Source organism: Antechinus flavipes, chromosome 3, assembly GCF_016432865.1.
Source record: "Antechinus flavipes isolate AdamAnt ecotype Samford, QLD, Australia chromosome 3, AdamAnt_v2, whole genome shotgun sequence".
Lineage (NCBI taxonomy): Eukaryota > Metazoa > Chordata > Mammalia > Dasyuromorphia > Dasyuridae > Antechinus > Antechinus flavipes.
Window position 1 is genome coordinate 543,100,904 of NC_067400.1, and position 26,275 is coordinate 543,127,178.

The following is a 26,275-nucleotide window of genomic DNA, read 5'->3' on the forward strand; positions in this document are numbered from 1 at the left end:
TGCATCATAGCCTAGGTATAAAAGGCATTTGTCCCCATTGTAGCACAGCATCTTATGATCTCCTCTAAAGGAGCATCTTTGGGTAGTCCTAGAATAATTCTTCTACAAACCTCATTAGCATTTTCTTTAGCCCGTTGCTGCATTTTCTCCAAACGTTAGTATGACAGCTGTCTGCAGACATCCCATAAAATTAGCAAAAGATTCATTTGGACCTTGGACTATTTTCATGAAAGCTTCCCCTCTTTGATAGCAGTAGCAGCAATTTGCTCATATGCTGCTGTAGGGTAATTAATCTGCTCTAAAGTATCTGCATAAGGACTTACACCTGCTAGTTGGTCAGAGGTGACCAGTATATTAACTCCAGGTGGCCTATTTTGTTGGGCTTGTATTCTACATAGTTCACTATACTCCAAAAGCCACAAGTTTTGTCCAGGTTCTAAACATGTCTTTGCTATGGATTTCCAATCACTAGGGGTTAGAATTTCATAAGCCAAATTCTCTAATACCATCTTAACATAAGACGATGTAGCCCCATAAAGAGTGCAATCCTTTTTCAGATCCTTGATTTTTTTCCAGATCAAAAGGAGTGTATCTTCTTTGTTGATTTGAAGAATCAAATTCTTCAGGTATGCTTTTATTAAATCAGATCTATCCTGTCCTTTTTAAGCTTTAACTAGTGCCTTTTGTAATCTTGTCAAAGGGGGTGGACAAAGTTCCTGCATGGGTGGTGCTGATTGTGTTATTGCCCCCCCCCCCAAACTATGAAGAGGTAAACTATCCCATGTTCTTCTAATTTGTTTATAATATTATTCTTTATGTTTAGATCATGACCCCATTTCAACCTTATCTTGGCATACAGTGTTAGGTGTGAGTCATACTAGTTCTATTCTGCCATACTAGTTTCCAATTTTCCCAACAGTTTTTGTCAAATAGTGAATTCTTATTTCAAAAACTAGGGTCTTTGGGTTTGTCAAACACTAGATTGCTATAATTACTGGTTATTTTGTCCTGTGAATCTAAACTACTCTACTGAGCAATTAGTCTATTTCTTAGCCAATACCAAATGGTTTAGGTGACATCTGCTTTATAATATAGTTTAAGATCTGATACAGCTAGGTCACCTTCATTTGATTTTTTTTTTTCATTAGTTCCCTTGAAATTCTTGATCTTTTGTTCTTCCAGGTGAATTTTGTTGTTATTTTTTCTAGGTTATTAAGATAGTTTCTTGGGAGTTTGATTGGTATAGCACAAAATAGATTAGTTTAGGGAGTATTGTCATTTTTAGTATATTTGTTCAACCTATCCAAGAGCACTTATTATTTTTCCAATTGTTTAGATCTGACTTTATTTGTGTGGAAAGTGTTTTGTAGTTTTGCTTATATAGTTCCTGATTTTCCCTTGGCAGATAAGATTCCCAAATATTTTATACTACTGGCAGTTATTTTAAATGAAATTTCTCTTTGTATCTCTTGCTGTTGGATTTTCTTAGTGATATATAAAAATGCTGATGATTTATGTGGATTTATTTTGTATCCTGCAACTCTGCTAAAGTTGTGGATTATTTCTAATAGATTTTTAGTAGAATCTCTGGGATTCTCTAAGTAAACCATCATATCAAACCATTATATCATCTGCAAAGAGTGATAATTTGGTTTCCTCCTAACCTACTCTAATTCCTTTAATCTCTTTTTCATCTCTTGCTGAAGCTAGAATTTCTAATACAATGACTATTGAATACATTACTACTGAATAGTAATGGTGATAGTGGCCAACCTTGCTTTACTTCTCATCTTACTGGGAATGGTTCCAGTTTATCCCCATTACATATGGTGCTTACTAATGGTTTTAAATAGATGCTACTGACTATTTTAAGGAAAAGTCCATTTATTCCTATACGCTCTAGTGTTTCTAATAGGAATTGGGTATTGGATTTTATCAAATGCTTTTTCTGCATCTATTGAGATGATCATATGGTTTTTGTTAATTTGGTTATTAATATAGTAAATTATGCTAATAGTTTTCCTATTAGCTCTCCTGGTATAAATCTTACTTGGTCATGGTGTATTATCCTCGGGATGACTTTCTGTAATGTCTTTGCTAATATTTTATTTAAGATTTTTGTATCAATATTCATTAGGGAGTTTGGTGTATAATTTTCTTTCTCTGTTTTCGTCCTATCTGATTTAGGTATCAGTATCATGTCTGTGTCATAAAAGGAATTTGGTAGGAGTCCTTCATTCCCTATTTTTTCAAATAATTTATATAGTATTGGGTTAATTGTTCTTTAAATGTTTGGTAGAATTCATATGTAAATCCAACTGGTTTTACCAGTTGGGGAATTTTTCTTAGGGAGTTGTTTAATAGCTTGCTCTATTTCTTTTTCTAAAATGGAACTATTTAAGCAATTTACTTCCTTCTCTGTTAATCTGGGCAACCTATATTTTTGTAGGTATTCATCTATTTCACTTAGATTATCGAATTTACTGGCATAAAGCTGGGCAAAGTAACTCTTAATTATTGCTCAAATTTTCTCTGCATTAATGGAAAGTTCTCCCTAGAAAAGCAAATTTTAGATCAAAGTTAGGAAATACATTCTGAAAACTGTAGCTGTCCAAAAAAAGAATAGGTTTCCAACTAGAAGTTTTTGAAGTACTGCTCCCGGTGGGATGATATGGAGAGAAATCACATAATGAGTAAATGATCTTTAAAACTCCTTTCTACTGAGTCTATATGATGGTCTGAATTTAAAAATTTTCATAGTAGTAAAATATGACTACAAACTTTACTTTTTTCTCAAAGGGAGGTATATTTTATCTCTGAATTCTAATGTGAAATTGTGTGAAGCAATTAATTAAAAATCTAACACCAAGTACTACACAAAAATACTTTAGAATGTAAAATATCAAATTAGAAAAGCAACATGTACAAAAGAGACTTCCAAACTTTTTGTTTTGTTTTGTTGATATCTATAAAGGGAGGCATGTTAGCAAAGGATATGTAGATGAAAATATGAATGATTAATTCAAAAGATTACATCTAAATTAATACTATACACAGGAGAGTATCTAGTTTCATATTATAGTAACCATTCTGAAAGTAACAATCTTCAAAAAGTATCAGATGGAACTTATTTTTGAAAAAAAAAGTTGCTTTAAATGGACTAAAAGAATCTGTTATTTAGAGGGATAACAATGTGAAGCCTTTAGTAAAATGAGTATTATCCTCTTTGCAGTGTGTCTTTTTTGATAAAAATAGCTAGACTATTACAATCATAGCTTAATTGGTCATTCCCTTCCAAAGTACTCTATATTCTACTGCCATGGTATGTAATGGGCTAGTTAGTGGGCCATATGATATAGAGGAGAAAAGAGTGATAAAATAAGAAGAAACCTCTATTCAAACATTCCTTCTCTATTTCCTGTCACTTATTACCTATAACTAACCAAAAAGAGGAAGCTGCATAAGGGAACAGGGTTGATACATAATTAATTAACCTGTGAATGTAAAGAAAATAAATTCACTTATAAAATGGAAGAAAATAGCAAAATAGATTAATTAGAAAGCAAAATCTAACAACATGTTCCACAGAAGAAAACATTGGAGTCAAAAGATTTATACAGAATAAAAATTAAGGATCGGAGGAAGATCAATTATGCCTCAACTGAACTTTAAAAATCAAGGGTAGCAATTAAGATCTCAACCAAGTCGTGTAAAAACAAATCTGATAAAAGAACTAGAAACACAATCAATATCAATATTCAACACACACACACACACACACACTTCATGTCACAACTTCTAAATACTTAAGAAAACCTAAAAGAATTTCCCAGGGAAGGGTAGCTAGGTGGTGATAGAGCACCAGCCCTGAAATCAGGAGGACCTGAGTTCAAATCTGATCTCAGACATTTAATACTTTTTAGCTGTGTGACCCTGGCCAAGTCACTTAACCCTAATTGCCTCAGCAAAAAAAAAAAAAAAAAAAAAAAAAAAAAAAAAATCACAAGATAAGAGGTTCTTGACAATTAGTGAATGGGAATAAAATGGAATATACATAATTCTCCTGCATGAAGGACACCTTTACAAAAACTGGCTATGAGTTAATGCATTAAAAACCTTGCATATAAATGAAGAAAAGCAGAAATATCAAACACATACTTTACTGATAACAATGCAATAAAAATCATATTCAATAAAGGGTCACTGAAGAAAATTAAAAATTTTAGACTATTAAATACCACAGTTCTATGAAAATGGGATCAAAAGAACAAATCATCAAAAGAACAATTTCAGAGAAGGACAGTAATAAGACAGCATGCTAATATCTGGGGAACATGATAAAGCTAATATCTGGGGAATTGCAGGGAAAATATATCTAAACAATTTCATTAACAAAAGAGAAAAAGAACAGATCATTGAAGTAGCTGTGCAAAGTTTTATTTAAACAAGAAAACCCAACGAATTGAAAAACCTAAATTAACCATCAAAATAGAAAACTTGAAAATCAAATAAGTGATTAACAAAAACTGAGCAAAATAATAATAGGAACACTTTAAAAAACAAAATGAAATGAATATGGCATTTCCTAATTTGATTTTTTAAGTGGTAAGTCAAATTACCAGTTATCAAAATGAAGAATGAGAATTCAGAACAAATAAAGAAATTATTTCAATCAATATGCTAACCCAGAAGAAAAGAAATCAATATTTACTATGTTTGTGGAGTTGTGCCAAGCACAATGCTAAGTGAGTGCTTTATAAATATTATTTTATTTGACCCTTATAACAACAATCCTGAGAAGATATTATGATCCCTATTTTACAACTAAGGAAACTGAGGCAAATAGAAGTTGTGACTTACCCAGGTAAAATAGCTAGTAAGCATCTTAAGTCACAATTGAATTCTGATATTTTCAAAAACTTAAGTGAAATGTATTCACATTTACAAAAATGTAAAATAGTCAAGTTAAAAAAAAAAAACAGAAATCTTAAATCTCCCATTTTCAGAAAAAGAAATTGAAAAAATCATGAACGAACTCTTGAAGGAGAGTAGAAAGAGAAAAAGGACATAATATAATGTCAAAGAAACCTGGTAAGACTTGTACAGACTAAATTTACTTTAGTAAACCACTAAAATTACTAAAATATTAAAATATTGTAAAAACTTTGAAGAACTGAACTCTAACCAATGCAGATTCCAAAAGTTTGGTAATGAAGCATGTTCCTCATCTTCTAAAAAATGGATAGGACTCAAGATATAGAATGAGAAACAGAATTTTAGACATAATTAATGTGGGAATTGTTTTTCTTGACTGCATTTTTGTTACAAGCATGTCATTTTTCTTCTTTTCTTCCTCAACAGAGCAGATGAATAAAGGAGAAAAAATAAATGTTAATTGAAATTTTTTGATTAAAAAAATTAATGAGCACTAGCTACATGAATTGATACAAAATGAAGTAAGCAACACCACTCAGTTCATGTAAGTTTTTCCAAGTTTTCCTAAAATCTGCCTGCTCATTATTTCTTATAGCACAATAATACTGCATTACAATTATATATCACATGTTCAGCCGTTCCTCAACTGATGAGCAGTCCCTCAAGTTTCCAATCCTCAGTCATCACAAAGAGGAACTATAAATATTTTTGTACAAATAGATTCTTCCTCCTTATCCCCCCCCCTTTTTTTTTAAATCTTTGGGTTATAGATCTAGTAGTGGTATTATTGGATCAAAGCGTATGCACAGCTATATATTTAGTCTTTGAGCACAGTTCCCTATTGCTCTCTAGTATGGCTGGGTTGATTCATAATCCACCTACAATGTATCAGTGTCCCAGTTCTTCTATATTCCCTCTAACATTTATCATTTTTGGCTTCGGTCATATTAGACAATCTGATTGGTGTGAGGTAGTACCTCAGAGTTGTTTTAATTTTTATTTCTTTAATCAATAGTGCCTTAAATCATCTTTTTTTCACATGACTATAGAGAGCTTTGATTTCTTCTGAACACTGTCCATATTCTTTGACAATTTATCAACTGGGGAACTATGAACAAAAAAGATACTACTGCTAAGACTATATTCTAAAAAGATTTTTTTTTGAAGAGGAAAAGAAAAAGGACTTATACAAAAATATTTCTAGCAGTGGTTTTTGTGGTGGCTAAAAACTAGAAATTGAAGGGATGCCCACCAATTGGAGAATGGTTAAACAAGCTGTAGTATATGATTGTGATGAAATATTATTGTGCTATAGAAATGATGAGCAGGCAGATTTCAGAAGAATCTGGAAAGATTTTACTCGAACTGATGCAAAGTGAAGTGAGCAAAATCAAGAGAATACTGTACACAGTAACAACAATATCATATAATGAAGAACTGTGAATTGATATTCTCAGCAATGCCAAAGGATGAAAAATGCTGTCTCCAGAGAAAGAACTGATGTCTTAATAGAGATGGAAGCATAATATTTTTCACTTTCTTTCCTTTTTTTCTCTTCAAATCTTCTTGTACCAAATGACTAAAATTGAGATGTTTTACATGACTATACATGTATAAGCTATATTAGATTGCTTACTGTATCAAAGAGTGAGGAGAGTCTATGGACCTCAAAACTTAAAAGAAATTTTTAAAAAATGAAGCTTAATATATTCAAACTTGTCAGGCCTGTTCTTGATACTTCAAGAAACTTTCTCCTCTCCTGGCATAGAAAGCAATAAAGAACTATATAAGCAAACTTCTGAGGGGTTTCACTCCCAAGCCACAGAAAGCACTAGAGGGTAAGGCAGTCTTGTCCCTAGCTAACTCTTCCAAATGAAAATAATTTTGTTTTTTCCATTCATTTGATAGCATCAGCTCTTTCTACCAGCCAAATTGGCTCCCTGTATCAACTGCAGAACCTATTTCTGGTCAGCTGGTGTTAGCTAGGCTAAGATCTTCATCCTGCTTATCTACTTCTATTGACTTCTGTCACCATTTCCCTTATCATCCCCACCTAAGCTGTTTTTCAGAACTTCTTAATCTCTAAAAGCTCAGCATTTTGTAAGATGAAATTAACTCTCTAATTCATATTTCCTCAGAAACACTGTCCACTGGCCCTCTTTTGTTCCCTCCCCTTCCCATTTAGCTTCTTTTCATGTGGTGTCTTCTTTGCCCCATTAGACTACGAGTTTCTTGCAAGTAGTCATGGTCATACCTTTCTTTGTATTGCCAAATTTTATTTAACAAAAGTGCCTGGCTCTTAATATGTGTTTACTGAGTCTGATTCTGACCTCTCCTATCTGAAATCAGAATATTTTTATATTATAGTATTCACCTCTATCCTGGATTGAGAAACTCAAAATTTACATTTCTATTAAACATGACACAAGTCCATAGTCCCTAAACAGTTCTTTGATTCAGAGTATTCTAGTAAGGAACTTCAAAGTCCTCAAAGCAGTTATAATTATCATATTAAATTAAATTCTGGAAAACAATGAACTCTAGGCATCATTACCACCAAATAATATTTTTCCTTTTGAGAGCCTACTTTCTTTTAGGTTCTCTCAGAACTGTCCCTGTTTCTTCTCAAACTGGTTTTTTTTTCCCCTGAGTTTTTCAAATAAATGTCTTTTTTCTTTGATTCTCAGTAAATAAAATGTTCACTTTTGGGATACTACTTTCTTTGCATTCTGAAATACATTCTCTCTACAGAATCTATTAGTGTTCACATGCCAAGAAGATAGTCTAAGATAATTTCCTCAAGTGTAAGGACTAAGACCCTTCCTCTTTTTTTTAAAGGTTTTTTAAGCTTTTCTTTCGATAGTCTTCATATCCATAATCAAGATAGGATGAACTCCATACCTTAGCATGGTTTTATAAATTGTCCAAAACAATTTACCACTAACCCTCTCAGCTAGGAGTGGTCCCAACAAGACAATCCCTCCAGATCTATCTTCAAAACCCTTCGAGTTAATAAGATCTACCAGAGCCAGCATTAGACTAGAATTTCTAAGAACTGAGGGGTACTTCCAGGGCACAGTGAGAAATCTGAGTAGGACTTCAAAAGATTACTTTCTAGATATCATAATACTTCAGCTACCCAGCAATTTTGCCTATCAAGAACACAAATAAAACAAACAAAAACAAAACTGCAAGCAAACAATATGAGCAGTTGAACAAAATGTCATAAAGAAGCAAAGTCATCTTTTTAAAGGCTGAAGCAAAAAGTGACAAACAGCACATTCCAAATATCCCTGGACAAGAAAGCCAGCATTTTGTGGCTGAACACATACTTAAAAAGGCAACAAATCACATGTAATGCAAGTGTTTGATGTTAAGCATATTGATGACTTCAGAAGTGGAAACCTGCAGATAAGTATTGACCAATTGTCAATTGCATCTAGGCTAACCAAAAGAATGAAGTAGCAATAACTTAACTTCTTGATGAAATCATCAATATTCTGGGATTTAAATAATAAATTCTCATTTATTCTGCACTCATTTAAGGTTCTAGATGGGACAATTTTTTTTTAAGGTGCTATAGTTATTTAATTTTTAGCTAGGATACCTTTAAATATAACTTCTCAAAATTATGCTTTTCTCCGTTATAATAGATACTTGAACAGAAATACAAACTGGACCAATAAGTTCATCAATATAAGAAATTCCTAGTTGAAGAAACTCCCTCTGAGAGATAGCCAAAGTATAGAAAAGTTGAATTCACAGTCACTCAACTACTACGTATTAAAGATAGAAGTTCAACCCTGGACTTTTAAGCTTCAAGGTTAGCTTTCTAGGTACTCTATCTTAAAAATCTCTAACATTTTAACATTTACAAAGCACTAAGGTAATGTGTGGGAAATAAGATATCTTTATATTCCACAGTTCCTCTTTGAGTCCCAAACAGAACTACTCATTGTCCTCCCTTCTCTTGTTTTTCTTCAATCTCCTCCCCTCAAAGCTCCTCTCTTCTGAACTTCCCTATAACTATCCAGGGCACCACCATATTTCCAGGCGTGCAGGCTCACAACCTGTGTTCTAAAATCCTCATTCATTCCCCACACACATAAAATTTGTAGAGAACTGTTTTCATACATATCTTATTCTCCTCTTCCACAATCACCAAGTTGTCTTTCATCACCTTTTGCCTGAACAAATATAATTGTCTTCTAATTCACTCCCTTATCTTAAGTCAATCTCCACTTCAATCCATCATTCCCTCAATTGCAATAGTGATATCTTAAATATCCAACAATATTGCCACCCTTATTCAATAAACTTCAATGGCTCTTTATGATGACTAGTGCTTAATAAAGGCTTATTGACTTTACTTCTCTAACTTTCAGAAGCAGAGAGCTTAAAAATAAAGGCAGAGTGTACAAAATCAGTTATCAATCAAGTCATGTATCTACTGGTTATATTGCATGAATCCTGAAAAACTCAAATGTTGTTGGGAAATGGCTGAATATAAATATAACGGAATATTATTGTTCTTTAAGAAATGATGAACAAGCTGATTTCAGAAAAGGTTGCATTCTTGCATGAAATGATGCTGAGGAAAGTAGGCAAAACCGAGAGAACATTATACACAGTAATAAGAAGATTATGTGATAATCACTGTGATGAACTTGGCTCTCTTCAACAGTGAGGTGATTCAATGCAATTTTAATAGACTTGAGATGGAAAATGCCATCCACATCCAGAGAAAGAAGTATGAAAACAGTGTGGATTAAAGCATAGTATTTCCATCTTTTTTATTTTTGAATGTTATTTTGTTTTTCCTTTTGGTCTGATTTTTCTTGCACAACATAACAAATATGGAAATATGTTTTGAAAGAAGTGCCCACATTTAACTTATATTAGATTACTTGCTGTCAGGGATGGGGTGGGGGAATTAGGGAGAAGAGAAAAATCTGGAACACAAGAGTCTTACAAAAATGAACACCAAAAACTGTTTTTATATATATTTGGAAAAATAAAATTCTACTGGGGGAAAAACTCAAAAGCTATCATAATATATATAAAACTAAGCTCATTTTCAATATTTCTGTTCCTGAAAAAACTATATAAAATTGAATCATATTGTAAATACCCTGGAAAGGTTGTTATTAAAGGATTACTCTTTTTTGTGTATGTGGTAAATCTAGTCAATTTAGAGTTTTTGTAGATCCAGACAATTACAGGTTTTGCTTACACTATTTAACCAGTTAGCTATGATGTTACAAATGTATTGTCTTTCCTGCTAGCCGATGATTTATGTAGTTCTAGAAAATCACTGAATATAAAGCATAAACAACATGTTGATGAAGGGAGCCCTGAAACTCTCTAAAAACACTGGCAACCCCAAAATCTAAATCTTATCAATGTCTCAATGTAAACAACAGGTTTCTAACTCATCATTATCAAATTCAATATACATAGGGAACTAAAGTAAATTTCTAAGATCAAAAGTCATTTCCCAACGATAAGTGATCAGTTATGAACAAACAATTCTTAAAAGTGCTTTGTACAGTTATTAGCATTTAAGTGCTTTAATTATTAATTCAAGAAAATTGTAAACTAAAAACCATGTGAATTATACTCCAAATTACCATAAATAAGATACCTCATAAACAGCAAAGATATAAATACAACAAAAGATAGGAAGTCAATGTCAAAGGCATTTTGGGAATATATGGAAACTAATAATGGAGTTATGAATCGATCCAAATTTGCATCCTGGAAAGCAACACTAAAAAATGTAAATGTCCATATTCTTTGGTCAAGAAATTCTGTTAGTGGACACATATCTCAAGGAGTTCAATTTGAGAAAAAGTTCCCAAATGTACAAAAATATTCAGAATATATATATTTCTTTGTGGTATCAAAAAACTGAAAACAAAGTTAATTTCCCTTAGTTATGGAAATAGCTAAATTAATTCTGGGACACGAATATAAAAGGCTAAATATTACCATGCCATAAGAGTGACTATTAAGAAATCAAAGAAGCATGAAAGACTAATGTGAACTGATGAAGAACGAACCAAGAAAACCACATTACTCAGTGACTGTAGTAATGTATGTGGAAAACAAAAACTCTGAATATTCTACACTTATAATGAAAAACAATCTAAGCCCTGCACAAGAGTTTTGAAAGCATCTCCTCCTTTCTTGGCAGAGATTGGGTTGGGAGTGGGGAGACCCGAATAATACATACATGGAAACAATATATTTGTTACTTGGTTTTGCTTAACTACTTTTCCTCTTTCAAATGTTTATTGGATGGGAGATAACAGAAGAGCAGAGGAGGAAGGAAGGAATATATTCAGAAATTAAAATGACGTAAAAGCAAAAAAATCACTAAAAATAAGCATGGATTATAGTCTTGGGGTTTTACTAAGTTCTAAGGTAGGCAAAGTTCAAGGTCCTAAAGTTACTATCAAATTTTTCCATAAGCTTATAATGAATAACACAACAAAGGCTCACACTTTTCGATTCAAATTGGCATCTAGCTTGTCATAATCTGTAGTCCAAATATAAGTAAAGAATTTCACAAAAGTGTAATTTAGGATGTTTTCACACCTGTCCTAATTTTATTTCCTACCATAGTATCTCCCAAGTTCTCTGGAAACATTGTATATAACATCTTTCCTGGAGACAAGAGAAAACATTAAATTATCTGGAAGCATAGTGTGATGATCTATGGACTAATTTATGTTTCTATATTAGTAGATTTCAAAATAAAAGTTATTATACATAATATATTGAAGTTACTTCATTTAAATCTCATCAAAAGAAATTCTGCTTTTTGAGTGTCAAGTAGGAACAAATAAGGTATAAAGTTTAACATTACCAGATCACACATTTAGAAACAGAAGGAATTTTTAAGGTCATCTAGTCCAATCTGATAATTTTACACAGGAGAGACTGAAGCCTTGAGAAGTTAAATGACTTGTCAAAGAGCAGAATGTAGCTAAGTCAGAATGTAAACCCTTAGATTTCTCTAAATCCAGCACTTGCCCCACAGTTGTATACTGATTCCACATAGACCCTTAAGTCTGAAAACTACTGAACTGTTTCCAAGGTCCCATGAATATGACAGCACATCTCTCAAAACATATAGATGGATTTCATATCATCACATTAAAGCTATTACTCTTACTTACATAAGATGATAAAAATAACTATCTTGGACTTCATACCTTTATTTCCTAAAATTTAGTGGTTTATTAATCTATATTATCTTGGTCATCTATATTTTCAATCTCATGAAAAAAAATTAAATTTGTGAATAAAATTTAGCACTAGTCACCAAAAAAGGTAAAAAGATTAATAACAAAAAAAATGCATAGGTTCTGCACTGATAGAACTTATAAAAAATTAAATGACAGTATACATATTGTAATAAATCAATGTACTGAATATATATCACATCAACTCATCTCAGCAGACCAATTTACACTTATGTAGGTAAGTTTCTTAGAGAATTTGCAAAAGTTATCTGAATTAAACTGTCCAATGAGAGATTTGTAAAGTATATGATTAGAAAATGGAATAATTATTTCAAGATATGCAACTTCGTTAAGAAGGCAGACAGAAGAGCACTCATACCTCAATTTTCTCATCTGAAAATAACCATGGATAAGATGGTCACTAAGCTAGTTTAAGCTCTTAGTCTTTTATTTTATTTTATTTTTTAATAGCTTTTTATTTACAAGTTATATGTATGGGTAATTTTACAGCATTGACAATTGCCGAACCTTTTGTTCCAATTTTTCCCCTCCTTCCCTTCATTCCCTCCCCTAGATGGCAGGATGTAAATCTAGTTTTAAGATCACTAAATCTAGTTCTAAAAACGTGATTTTAACTTCTCTTTATTATACCACTTTTTAATCTCAAAAGATCACAAAATTAAATTAAATACTAAAATCAATAATGTAACATGACCTTTTAAAAACAAATATTACTTTAAAATATGGCTGTGGACCTAGGAAAAGGAAGAATGTTTATAGGAAGCAAATTTGGACTTAGGAACTAATCAAAGCTTGTCCCAAAATAGAATAGAATGACTTAAAAGACAGTGATTCCCTATCAGTGAAGAAGTAAAAGTAGTAGTTATATGTTTACTTATTGGGAAAACTATAGAAGGGATCCATGCTTCAACTACCAGACTTTCTGAATGTCTCTATGAGATTCTAAGAACAATTGGCAGATAGTATGGAAGATAGCCAAGACTTTGTGGAGGAAGTAGGATATAGAAGACTGAGGTACAAAATAGGTCATGGTTATGCATAAAGCATAAGCAGGTTATTTCAGGGATGCAGGATAGCCTAAGATAAGATATAGATATCTAAGCTAAAAGTATATTGATGTATATCTAACTGAAACAGAAGATCCTGGTAGAAGTTCAGGGAAAGATTAAATTATTTGAGATTCATTCAACAAAAGAACATTAAGCAGAGACTTTTGTATAAGATGTTGTGCTAGTCAATGAGGACACTGAACCAATGATCACAATCACAATCTTATTCATACTTGTAAGAGTCTTGTGTATATTTTCCCAAAGATTCTCACAGAAAGTCAATTCAATGTGCTAGGTGCCTTCCTCCATTTCTCAGGGCTTCAAGAAATACCAATGGAGAATCCGGACTTGTCCAGTAGTTGGGAAGATAACCTGATGTCTTTTGAATCATATTCTTTACCAGTTATGTCCTTTACTCCAGTTTTTAAGTTTCTTATTTGTTACCCGCTACTGATATGCAGATTTATAGGAAATATCCTGTTCTCAAAGGAGCTTACATTTTAAACTATGTTAAAGACACATAACAATAACCAAATAAAGATAATAACCAAGATACAAGGCAAGGTAAGCTAAGTGCAAAGAGGAAGGTCAGGAAAGGTTTTCAGAAAGTTACCTGAGTTGACCTTAGAGTAAGGGAAGGAGTTTACTTTATTGAAATTTAGGAGATGCCCATTTCAGAAATTAATATGAGCAAAAGAAGAGGAATGGGATGAAGGGTGGACAGACTGAAATCCAGTTTCCCTAAAACATAAACTACATGAAGTAAAGCAGTAGTAAGAAATAGGATCAGAAAGGTAAATAAGGAGTATGAAAGACCTTGAATACTAGGGTCAAGAGTTTATATTTCTTTATCAGGCAACAGAAAATCATTGAAGCTAGGAAACATGGCATAGTGAAAGAGTAAAGAAATGATCTCAGAATAAAGATTTGCATTCAAATTCCAATTTTGCTATTTTATTGAAAGATCTCATGAAAGTCACTTTATTTCTGTGGAGTTTATATTCCTTCATATTTAATATGAAAAAGTGGTTAAACTCTTAACATTCTGCTTTTTGAACACTAGAACGATATGATTCCAGTAATAATGTAAAAGTTAAAATGTACAGTGGAAAGAGATTGGACATAGAAAAATAAGTTAGAAGTCTGATATAATAGGTCTAGGAAAAAATAGATGAGAGTCTAAACCAGTATAAGAGTGGGGGAAAAAAAAAGGAGGATTAATTGGAAAACTTAAAATCCTAAATTGTTTTATTTTTATTTAGAAAGTGACTCAGAGCCACCACAAAGCTCTAAATAACATGAGAAGATCCTTCTGAACATATACAAGTGTGGAAACTAAAATAGAGGGGTTAGATGATTATCAAAAAGTTACAATTTAGGCAACTCCAATAGAAAAAAAAAACTTCTGCTCATTTGAGAAGCTTTGCAGACAATTAAACACATGCACAAAAGGCATCTGGATTATTAACAAATAAGTTAATATTTATTAGAAACTAACAAACACTATCAAATACCTACTTTTTCAACCCAAATAGAATCGTAAAGCATTCAAAAAGGAAATTCTGTTATATGATACTGATTGGCTAAATACTTGCATTTTCTCAAAAAAGTGATTTTCAACCATATTTAATGTAGAGTTAAAATTTTGATTTAAAGAACTCACACTAAAATATATTCAGTGCCTCAGGATCTCCTTCCTGGTTTGTCCAATAAAATCTTTCCTATCCAATCTCCTAGTTGCTATTCATAACTTTAGCAAGATCATAGAATCACAGAGCTGGAAGAGAATTAAGAAATCAGTGTTCACTTTATAAATAAATTAACTGGGGTCAGAGAAATTATGTGATTTGACCAAGGTCATACAAATAGTAAATACCAAAGTTAGGAACCAAACCCAGATCTGACACCAAATCCACTCTTTCCACTGCACACTTTACCACCAATTGACCTTTAACTCTTCTATCCTTTCATTACATACACATTTATAAGTGTGGTACACACTTATTCATACATAATATGAATGCATTATCATGTAAATTCTACCTCTAGCATCCCATCTCCATCTCTTCCTTTTTAATACCACAGTTACCAGAATGTCACAACATAGCATTTTCACTTTTTGTTGTTGCTTGCTTGCATTTTATTTTGCTGCTGTTTTTTTTTTTTTTTTACTGGTTTGATTTGATTTTTCTTGTGCAGCACAATAATTGTATAAATATGTATGCATACAATAGATTTAACATATTTCTACCATGTCTAACATACATTAGACTATTTGCCTTCCAGGGCAGGACGTGGGGGAAGGGAGGGAAAATTGGAACACAAGGTTTTGCAAGAGCTAATGTTGAAGAATTGTCCATGCATGTTTTGAAAAATAAAAAGCTTTAATTAAAAAAAAAAAATACTACAGTTACCAAAATAAGCATAGGCCTTCATTGTCATATGCCCTGTCTTTTCCAATAGCCTAATATCCAATCTTCCTGTCTTTATCCTGTCTTCTAATCCCTCCTTCACAGTTGCCTGATTAATCTTCTTTATTTAGAGATCTGGCTATGTCACACTCCCCTGCTCAAAATTCTGCAATAGTTCTCTATTGTTTATTAAATAGTCATTCAGTGTGTGGTGCAGTGGTATTAAAAAGAAACAGATCCTTGCAAACTACATATTTACTTAGAAAACCACAAATTAACATTATATTGTATTGTATTTTATTAAACATTTCTCAATTACATTTTAATCTAGTTCAGAACACCAGAATGTTACACCACTTGCAGCCATATGCCCCAAATTTGACACTTTGGGTATAGAAGACAGAGTACTAGAATTAAGTCAAGAAAAACTGCATTTAAATCCTTCAATGTTACCACTTACTAGTTCCTGTAAGTAAGAATTCACTTAACATTTCTGATGTTTGTAAAATGAAGAAAATAGGGGATCGGGACTTATGTCTTTTCTCACCTGTCAGAGGTACTTGGGGATTTCACCATGCAAATAAGCTTATCATTAGGGAAAACCTTCCTCTGCAAGATCCAACCAGTCTCACTAAAACCCTCTGCCCCCGACTGGAAAGTCAAACCAATGAACTCCAAAACCTTTCTTAAAAAAGGGTACTTTGCACTCATTTCCCACTAGGTTCCACTACTTTGAAACTTTTCTGACTCTTCCCCCATGCTTCTTTTATATAAGGTACCTTCTCTTCCCTCTTTTCAGCTTTGTCTTCTCCTTTTAGACTACAAACTCCTTGGGTGAAGGGACTGCCCTTCTAGTGCTTACTTTTGCATAAAGTGCATAACAAGAACTTAAAACATGTTTAGTGACTAATAAACAACTAAAAGGGACTTCCCAGCAGTCCAGAATTAAAAATTTCATCTCATCATCAGATAAGATTAACTGAGACCCAAAAAGCAGGCCTTAGTGTCACAAAGCTATTAATTAGCAAAGCTAGGGATCAAACTCAGGTTCTGTGATTTCAAATTCATTGCTCTTTCCACTCCATTTGAAGTAGCTATCTCATTGGGTGGTTGTTTGGCTCAAATGAAATCATGCATGACTTCCAAGTAACTCTATATGCCAGAGGTATCAAACTCAAAAAGTCGCATACTGACTTAGAAAACTACAAATTAACATTATCTACAATATACGGCATGTTTATTCATTTTGTTAAGTATTTTCCCAATGACATTTTAATCTGATGGTTCAGCCTCACTTCGGATTTTGGTGAACCACTTGCTGACTTACAGATTAAAGTCTCTTGCTTCTATACTTTTATCTTACTGGAATAATTACTATCCTTCATACACAACTTTATTTTCTTGGTTCTCTGACTTTGATTATAAAGCAAAGTCTCTATTGACTATAACACCCTCCAAACATGCTTACTAAAAATCCTACCCATTCTTTAAAGTTAGCGCAAAGGCTAGCTCTGTCATGGAGACTTCTTTGAACTCCCTTTGAGTAATGTTATCTCTTCCTCAATCCTCACAGAGCCCTTTTTCTGGTACTCCTTAGGAGATGTCACATGATAATTCAAATTTATACAATGTTTTGTGGTTTCTATAGTTATTAATGTGTGTGGGAATTCATTCATCAGACTATAATTTCTATAAGAGGTAAGGATGCCTTGGGAAAATACTGCATCTCCTCCCTCACCTAGTACAATACTCTGCCTGTAGAAAACACTCCTATGTTGCCTCAAATGAAACAAATCTATATATACAAAAGCATATATATATATATATATATGTATGTATACATGTACACTTATAGTAAAGTTTACTCCTTGTTCAGCTCCTATGCACTGCCAGATCTCAAAATTTTTCCTTGATGATCTCCTTCACAGCAATACTGATGTAACCAATTCTAAAAATTATTAAGTTCTGTCTTGCCAAATGTTATGTTCATGTCACCCTTTCCTTAGAATTCTGAAATTAATGAATCATTAAGCATTTATTAAATAACTACTATGTGCAATGCATACTGTGCTAGATGCTAGGGATAAAAAGACAAAAAAACCCAAAAGGATTCTAAACCTAAGGACATTACATTTTATTGGGGACTACATGCTTATAAAGAAGTCATTTAAACTTGTTTGCCTCTGTTTCCTCAACTGCAAAATGAACTGGAGAAGGATCTCTGCCAACAAAACTCCAAATGCGGTTACAAAGAGTCTAAGACTGAAATGCTTGAACAAATAAAGGACATAATTAAAAAGAAATAAAGAGGGGAACCTAACAATTGAAGAAGTCAGGAAAGCTACTCAAGATAGCCTTCAAGAGTAGAGAAGGGGCAGCTAGGCGGCGCAGTGGATAGAGCACCAGCCTTGAAGTCAGGAAGACCTGAGTTCAAATTTGACTTCAGACATTCAACACTTCCTGTGTGACCCTGGACAAGTCACTTAACCCCAATTGCCTCAGCTTTAAAAAAAAAAAAAAAAAAGAGGAAGAACATTTCAGGCATGGAAGCCATGTGTAAAAGTAGGAAGAAGTGAAATTGATTATGCAACCCATTTAGGCTGAAGCAGATAAGAATGAGAGTTTGTATTAATTACATAATTACATTATTTAGCCCAGGCAAAAGCCATGAAGGGCTTTAAATGCCAAAAAGAGTATGTATCTATAATACTTTCTTTTAGAATTCCCTACTAAAACAAAGCTTCAATATCAGTATAATGCCCATCCTCAAGTTACAGTCAAGATTCCCATCTCCATTGCTTTTTTGTCCTTCCATTCTAATTTGTTTGAATCTTTACTCTAAATCAATGCCTTTTTTATATTATTCCCCCTAAGCTTGTAATGTCCTCCCTGAAAAATGCACCAAGCTTCTTCTCTTCCTTCCAAAGATCTATTAGAATTAGAATCCTTCTTTGAAGCCATTCCTGACTGGATAGATATGAGATATTTTTCTTCTAACGCTTACCTCATACTCAATCCCCTAGCACAACTGTATGCTTATGGAAATTGTATTTTATATGACGGTCCCTTCTATCTTCTGACTTACATAATTTTTATTATGTTTGATTTATTCTTTGTTCTGCATTATAAACTTCTAAAAAGAAGGAATGGCAGTTAATATTAGTTTGCACAGCACCCAGCATCTGTACATAAAATTTTAATATTACATGACTATGATAACTGGTATACTTTGGTGTGATTTGAAGGATAGACTACCACATAAGTAATCACAAGTCCCCATTTCTAGCCCTAATTTTGTCACTGACTAATTTGATCTGGGTTTTGGGGAATGGAGAAGGGGATGTCTTACAACGATTGAAAAAAATAACTGAGTGAAAATAATTACCAAGCACCTCTAGTGTGAAGCCCTATGAGAAGATCTTGGGTATGCAAATAAAAATAATGCAGAAAGATAATACACATATGCTAAATATAACTAGGAAAAGGAGTTTTGGTGTGTAGAATCACAGCAACTATGATTGGAGCCACCGGGCAGTCAAGTCTCACAATCCATAAGTAATAGTAGTACTGACTGAGAAGGGAATGGTCTCTGGAGAGCTATCCTGGAAGGTACTGTTCCAGCTGGTGGGGTAGGAGAAGAGGATAGGATAGTATGGCAAAAGGCAAGGTGTTTGGCAGTGAATGGCTTTTCTATGCCTAAATTTGCCAATTTGTAACAAAATGAAGGTTAACTATTATTCTTCCTGGAATATTGTTTTAGGTCAGAAATATTACTACTATTCATTTTAAGATGCCCATGAAAGCATATAACTGCCTATATTTAAAAGGCAGAAATTGATGTCAGGAGCAACAAATATTTAATAAAATACATTTATTATGCATATGGAATAATAGTTACAGGGATACTAAAACAAAGAAAAGGAAGGAAAAAAAATCATAAAAGATAAAACTCTGCCCAAGCATTCTAGGGAGCAAGATAAGTTTACCCTACCTCCCAGGGGAACATGGACAATTTTGCTTTTTTACATTTTCTAATATAGGAAGGCTGCAGCAGGTAGAAGGCCTATGTTGCAAATAATCCTTCACTGAACCCAAAAGCTCAATCACTGAGTAGGCCAGGAAAAATCAATTTTCCTGCTTTCAGAATTTCATTTTTTAATGGGTCTTAAGATTCAGGACAGATGTCTTGTGATCGGAAATACAGTAAAGGCTAGGACATACAGAGAAAACTCAGTTTTCTCCTTCATGAAATGAAAGCTCCACAGCAATCAGTTATTTTCAAAAATATATGTTCTGAAATGCTTCCAGATTTTGTCAGTTTAACTTTGGGCTTTTGATAACTATTATGTGTCTGTTTAAATAATCATGAGTTTTCCTTTATAGAAAAATTACCTGAATCAATTTTCATTTGCAAAACACAGAATGCTTAGCATATTATTTCAAACCTACAAATCATGTCCTCCAAAAGAGGATGGGGATGAAACAGGCAGGCTGTGGGTTCAAAACACTATATACCCACAAATATGTATGCTTATGTATAATATACACATTTTTATATGTACACGTACATATACCTCGACAACGTGTACGGATTAAGTTTATACATTCTACTACCATGCTTTCATCAGCTGCATAGAGACCCCTAGCGCTGCTTGGCATGAGCCGAGTTTGATAGTAGTACCTGCTCATGTCACCTTAATGAAACAATGGCAGCATACCTAGGGACCACACTGAATGTTTACAATCTTGCCCCCACACACACACACAAAATCACTCTACTACCTTATGGTAGGAGCCAGAGGTGAAAGGATACAAATGCCTTGACGACATTTCAATAAAAATACTTTCCAGAAATGATCGATCGTGTCATGCACACCTCATATATCCAAGAATGTAAAGGAAACCCGGAGGAAGTCATGGAAAGGACACCCTCCCTTTTTTCCTCCCCGAGAAGAACACAATAGATCACAAACTATTGTCCAAATGCCAAGTGAGAGGGGATTGAGAGCAGAAAGAATCTCACATGGTTGGCAGGGGGGCGAGGAAAATGGTCCTAGCGTATCCCTGACGCCCCCATCCTCCGCCAGGCGCGAGTCAGTTACCGGGCCTTGGCCCTAGCCGAGCCCCGGCTCGGGCCGCTATCCCCCACCCGGTCCCTCGCTGCTCCCTCCGGGCTGAAGGGGCCGCGAGGAGCCCGAGCCCCATGTGGAGCTGCTTTCAGAGCGCAGCAAGAAGCCGGCCTCTCATGTGCCCGGCGGGGTGCGGGGCCGAGGCGGCTTGGCAGGATCGGGGAGCCCGCCGGGATAGACGAAGAGGAGGCGACGGAATCCCCAGCTCGCTCTCGCCGGCCGGCCTCCGGCGACGCCTCGCAGCCGAACATTCCTCGATCGCCTCCAGCAGGCCGCGCCCGCATGACGGAGGAGAAAAACCCCCAAGCCTCTTCCCCCGTCTCCCTCGCCGGCCGGTGCTTCGGCGAGGCGGAGAGGGGAAGCGGGGCCGGGACGGCTTTGACCACTCCACCCACCCTCGCTCCGCTTCCTCGCAGCCGCCCCACGTTCCTCCCTGCCTCGCCACCGTCGCCTCCTGGTGAGGAGAGGGAGACGGCGGCGGCTTCGGCGGCCAACTCCACACCGCAAACCGGCGAAAACCAGCTTCACCGCCCGCCGCGAGCGGCCAGGCCCCAACCCCTCGGCCGCCGGCGGCAGCACGACACTCACTTCCACATCGCGGCCCTTATTCTTGAAGCTCTTAATGCGATGGTTCTCCAAGCCGGCGTTTTCGGCCATGGCTCTGCGCTGCTCCAGCGGCGGCTACTACTCCTGCTGCTGCGGCGGCGAGTCTCCGGCGCGGGAGGGGGAGGGCTGGGGTTGGGGGGAAGGGTGAGAGAGGGAGGGAGAGCCAGGGAAGGGGAAAAGGAGGAGGGGGGGGCACGTTCCGTGACGCCTCTGAACGCTAGGGGAGGCGTGGGGCCGGTAGCGAGGTGGGGGTGGGGCGGGGGCGGGAGAGAGGGGGAGGATGGAATCTAGGAGGGGCACGAGCTGGGAAAGGGCTCCTACCCATGTGACACCCGGATGGAAATGCTACTGCCGGTGGCTTGGGCTGCGATGTGGCGGGTTCCTAAGGTGACACACCAGAGCAACCTCCCACTCCCCCTTGTCGCCTCGGGGCTGCAGCTTATTTGCATAAAATGGAGCTGGGCCCAACGGCTTTTCCTCCTAGCACGCCGGAGGGAAGGCGGAGGACTACAATCCCCGACATGCCAGGCTCTGAGCGAGAGTTATATTCCACCGCTATGAAGAGAAAGTGGTGTATGCCGGGATCCTTCGGCGCGCGGCTGCCAAGCGGGTGCGTGCGCCATCCGTCCTCAGGGCTCCACCCCAGAGGCCGCCTCAGGGAGGGGCTTCCTGGGGAGAATACCTTGCGGTCCTAACATCTGCCTATTAATCATAAAATGGACGGGATTTCTCTGCCTCCTCAGTCATAACTGGATTGCATATAGGGCCCTGCTTTGTGTACTGTATTTCGCTGCATTTACAGCCCTCTGCTACCTCGCCACTAACACATAAATTTCCGTTCCCTCCCTTTCCCCCCAACACACTCCCCCAGAGGGATGAGAATGGAGGGAGTGAACCATTCGCACAGGTGACCCTGGCTCTTCCCTACTTTGTAACAATTTTTTTTTCTTCATTTCCTAAGCCTGATCCCCAATAAGCTGTATTGGAAAAATCAGGAGCATTTTATTCAGTAACATTTGCTATAGGAATTGTCTTCTGTCTCTTTTTTGTATCCCCAGCTCCTAGCACAGCGCCTAGCTCGTGGCTGGTGCGTAATAAATGTTTATTGAAATGAACTCTTATGGAGATCCTTCCAGAAGCGGACGCACTGAGTTCACTCCTTTGGGAAGAGGGAAGGGAAGGGTGTGTTGACCGAAGCAACCGCTAAAAATTAAGTCTAGGAAACGGACCGGGTGGGTTTCCTTAGAACAGAGAGGAAATAGGATTGCACTAGTTCGTAGTCTCTGGACTGGGGGAAAAAACAAAACAAAACAAAACAAAAAAAAAAAAAACCTTTTAATCCTTCCCCTTCATTTTACAGGTAAGGAAGTTAATACAAAGGGAGTGGGTGGCAGAGTTGGAGAGAGTAAAAGAAGTGATTGAGAATCACGGCATTAGAAGAACTACCTGGACAAGTGATACAGACCAACCTGGTATTTCTAGGATGGAAACATATCATAAAATGAAATGACTGACTATTTTACTAGGAAAGTGAAGGATGGGGAAAGGCGTGTCTGAAAACTATTTTTAAATCGTGCGAGAGGTTAAGTGAAGTCTATGGGCTTTTGAAGGAAAATATGTCCTCCGGTAGCCAGGGATTCAGGGGACTCATAAACAGACTGAGACCTCCTTCAAAAGAAATCAATTTCCCTTTCAGCTCGTTATTGCCACTGCCTTGCTTCCTCTGAGAAATCTCCGAATATAACTTTTATATAATGTCTAGGTTTCCACAAGTGCAGGTAACAGGGTCCCCAATTCCCCTAAACGATCTAGAAATATCTTATCAGGATAGAAGCCAACCCCCACAGAAAATACAGAAGAGAAAAAAATATTCTCAGAAGCCCACAGAGAAAACTCACAAGACATTCATAGTAACTCTTTAAAAAATCAACACAATTGTCTTTTCTGATAGGTCCATTATGGTTCAATAGTAAATGATCTTTTGCTAGCTGCACCCAGTGTTGAGAGCTGCCAAGATAACAGCCACCATCTCCTACTCCAGCAACATGCCTGAGACCACAAAGACTCCAGATCAAAGGTACAATGGAGCTTCCCATTGGTCAGGTATCTTAGTTTCCTTTTGTCTACAGGCTTCCCAATGGAGTAAAAATTCTTCAACAGCTCTTTGCCACAAAGACTAAGAAGCACTCCATGCATTGCAAGATTACTTTATCAATAGATTTTATTCTTTGGTGAGATTGCTAAACTTTTACTTTTAACCAAAAATTGTTTCAGAATCTTTGTGGATTGAACCAGAACACCTTGCTGCCCTTGTAGACCTCAAGAAAGCATTACTATTGGCTTTAGCCTTGGGACTTTAAAATTACAATAAGCCTTTTTCTCTTTTTGTTGATGAGTAAAAAGGGATGGCCCCTGGGGTCCTTAATCCCTTGGCCCCTCTCCTTGCCCCTTGGCATATCATTCTACACAGCAGACACACTCTAGCAACAGCTTGCTCCTTTTTAGTGGAAAAGGCATATGATTAGAACCTCCATTTGTAATAGCCAATGAGGTTGAAATCTCAATTTCAAGCATTTTCAAATTATAAATTTACTAGAGATGAAATGACTTTATTGAGGAACGAAAAAAATGACTTTAGAGAAGTTCTCTGTTCTTACTCTGGTCACTTTACTCCATGACATTCTAAGTTCAAGAGATCTTCTCCATGACTGCTCCCCTCTTATGGATATGACTGAAAAACCCTGTAATGACCTTTTGTGTACCGGTCTACAAAATCCTGATCTTGATTTAAAATTGGATGACTCCTCTTTCATGAGGAATTGCAGTAGGCACTCCTATGGTCTCTCACCATTATGGAATAGATAAAATCTAAAATAACTAAGGAAACAAATATTTGAGCTTCTGAGCACATTAACTTATTAAACAATCCATGCCAATTGCATAATAAATTGGGAGTAGGCTTCCTCAACTTGTCATTGACTCCAAATATAGGGGGAGAGAGATTTTTATGCTTAAAAAAATAAAAAAAGCAATAACCTAGGATACATGATTAGGTATAAGAAAAAAGATGTGTCCCATTTTCCTTCTTGCAAGCATCTATATTCAATCAAAGAAACAAGAAACAGTAACTAATTGACCAGTTTTCAGATAAGACAAGGGCCAGTTTGACCAATTTTTAGATAAGACATAAGGGCTTCCTGAGATAAATAATTATTAGAATACTCCTTACATGGATCTTTGAATCTGGTGGGGTCCTTAGTTAAATGTCTCTAAGCAACAGATTGAAAGGTCTAACTTCCTAGCCATTTAGGGATAGGTTCAAACAATACAATAATGTTTTCTTATAGTTTCTATACTTGAGTAAAATTTTCTCACAAGACAGAAATTGTATTGGACCCATACTTGAATAGAAAGGGAACTAAATTAGATCCAGGACTGAATCATAATTTGTCAGATTTAGTTTCCATAATTTCCTCTTTTGATTCATGAAGAGTGGGCTATTTTACATTTCCTGTGGATCATTTATCTATAAACCAAATCTGTAAGGTTTTTCATATATTCATAATCAGAATTATATAAGTTAGGCTCCAGATCAAACTACTTAGATGGCTCATAGAGGATTAATTTTAAGAGTGGAGATTTACATGTCACCAAGATAACCAAGAAAATTCAGCATAAACACCATGATACAAAAAGTTGAAATAATGCAAGAATATTGATGTAGCTAACATCAAGTCTCTTTGTATCCTAATGTCCATTTAATCATTTCATCTTGTCTTCAATCCTAGATGTCCCTTGTAATTGTTTGGTCCTTGGAAATATTTTCTCTTGCACATTCTAAAAATAGGCCTTATTCTCAGGGCAATTCTAAAAAGGGTTTGCTTCTCTAGTTCATTGCAGAAATTCCTAGATAATTCTGCTAAAATCTTCTAGTAACAAGCCTTACCACAGTTTAGTAAAATCTCTTAAATTTGGTTTTCCACTAACTAGTTTATATAATGAAAACCAGCTCAAACCTTATGGTTCTGGTTCTATGAATGTTGGAATCCTTACTAACTGCTAAGTAATTAGAGTTGATCTAATCTTACAGGAAGTTGTTTTGGCCAGAACCTGAAACAAGGTACTAAGTAGAACTAATCAAGACAAGGCTTGTGTTCCCACCTTTACTCAAAGTCCACACCTTAAAGCTCTTTGGGCCAGAGAGCACTATGGGAGAAAACCCATAATCCCATTCTCTCAGAAGGTTCACATATAAGGCGAGACAGCCATTCCAGAATACATTTTTTCCTCTTGGCTGGCTGATCGCGCTAGACTCGAGAGAAACGACTCTGCTGCAGAGAACACTTTTGACGGACTTCAGTGGAGCTACGCCAGAAGCCCTCTCTCCGCGGCAAATTGGTGGCTGGGCCCCCCAGAAGGAGATAAGAGAGATCTTCCATCTCTGTTGGAGACAGAAGAAGGCAGAGGCAGAGGCTGAAGGACAGAACCTTTGGATTTGGAGACATCCGAAGGGCTCTAAGCCTCTAAACCGGCTGTCCTCTGAGAACAAACTCCAACATTTGAACTCTTAACACCACTCAATTGGATTTTACAGAATAGATTGTAGTATATGATTTTGATGACACATTATTGTTCTATTGCAAATGATGAGTAGAATGCTCTCAAAAAAACCTGGAGCTGATGCATCTTTATCAAAGATTAAAAAATTAATGGTATAGAGAACTAAATTTAGAAGTTCTCTAGGGTTACCCGTGGCTCCGCCTTTCTTTTGTTTTTGGAAGAGTGTCTTAACAAATCTGAAAATTTACACATGTCCATAAGTCCTAGAAACAGTCCAATAGGATTCCATTGTCCATTAGTTCATGTGCCAGGAA

General features: G+C 35.9%; 1 protein-coding gene across 1 annotated transcript in view; it reads right to left on the reverse strand.

The window, feature by feature from the left end:
• Nucleotides 1-22,468, reverse strand: part of KPNA3 (karyopherin subunit alpha 3) — a 97,267-nt gene extending 74,799 nt beyond the window's left edge. Inside the window, exon 1 of the mRNA XM_051987361.1 lies at nt 21,384-22,468. Coding sequence (XP_051843321.1) covers nt 21,384-21,452 — 69 coding nt within the window. The 5' untranslated portion in view covers nt 21,453-22,468. The remainder of the gene's footprint in view (nt 1-21,383) is intronic.
• Between the last annotated feature and the right edge of the window lie 3,807 nt (nt 22,469-26,275).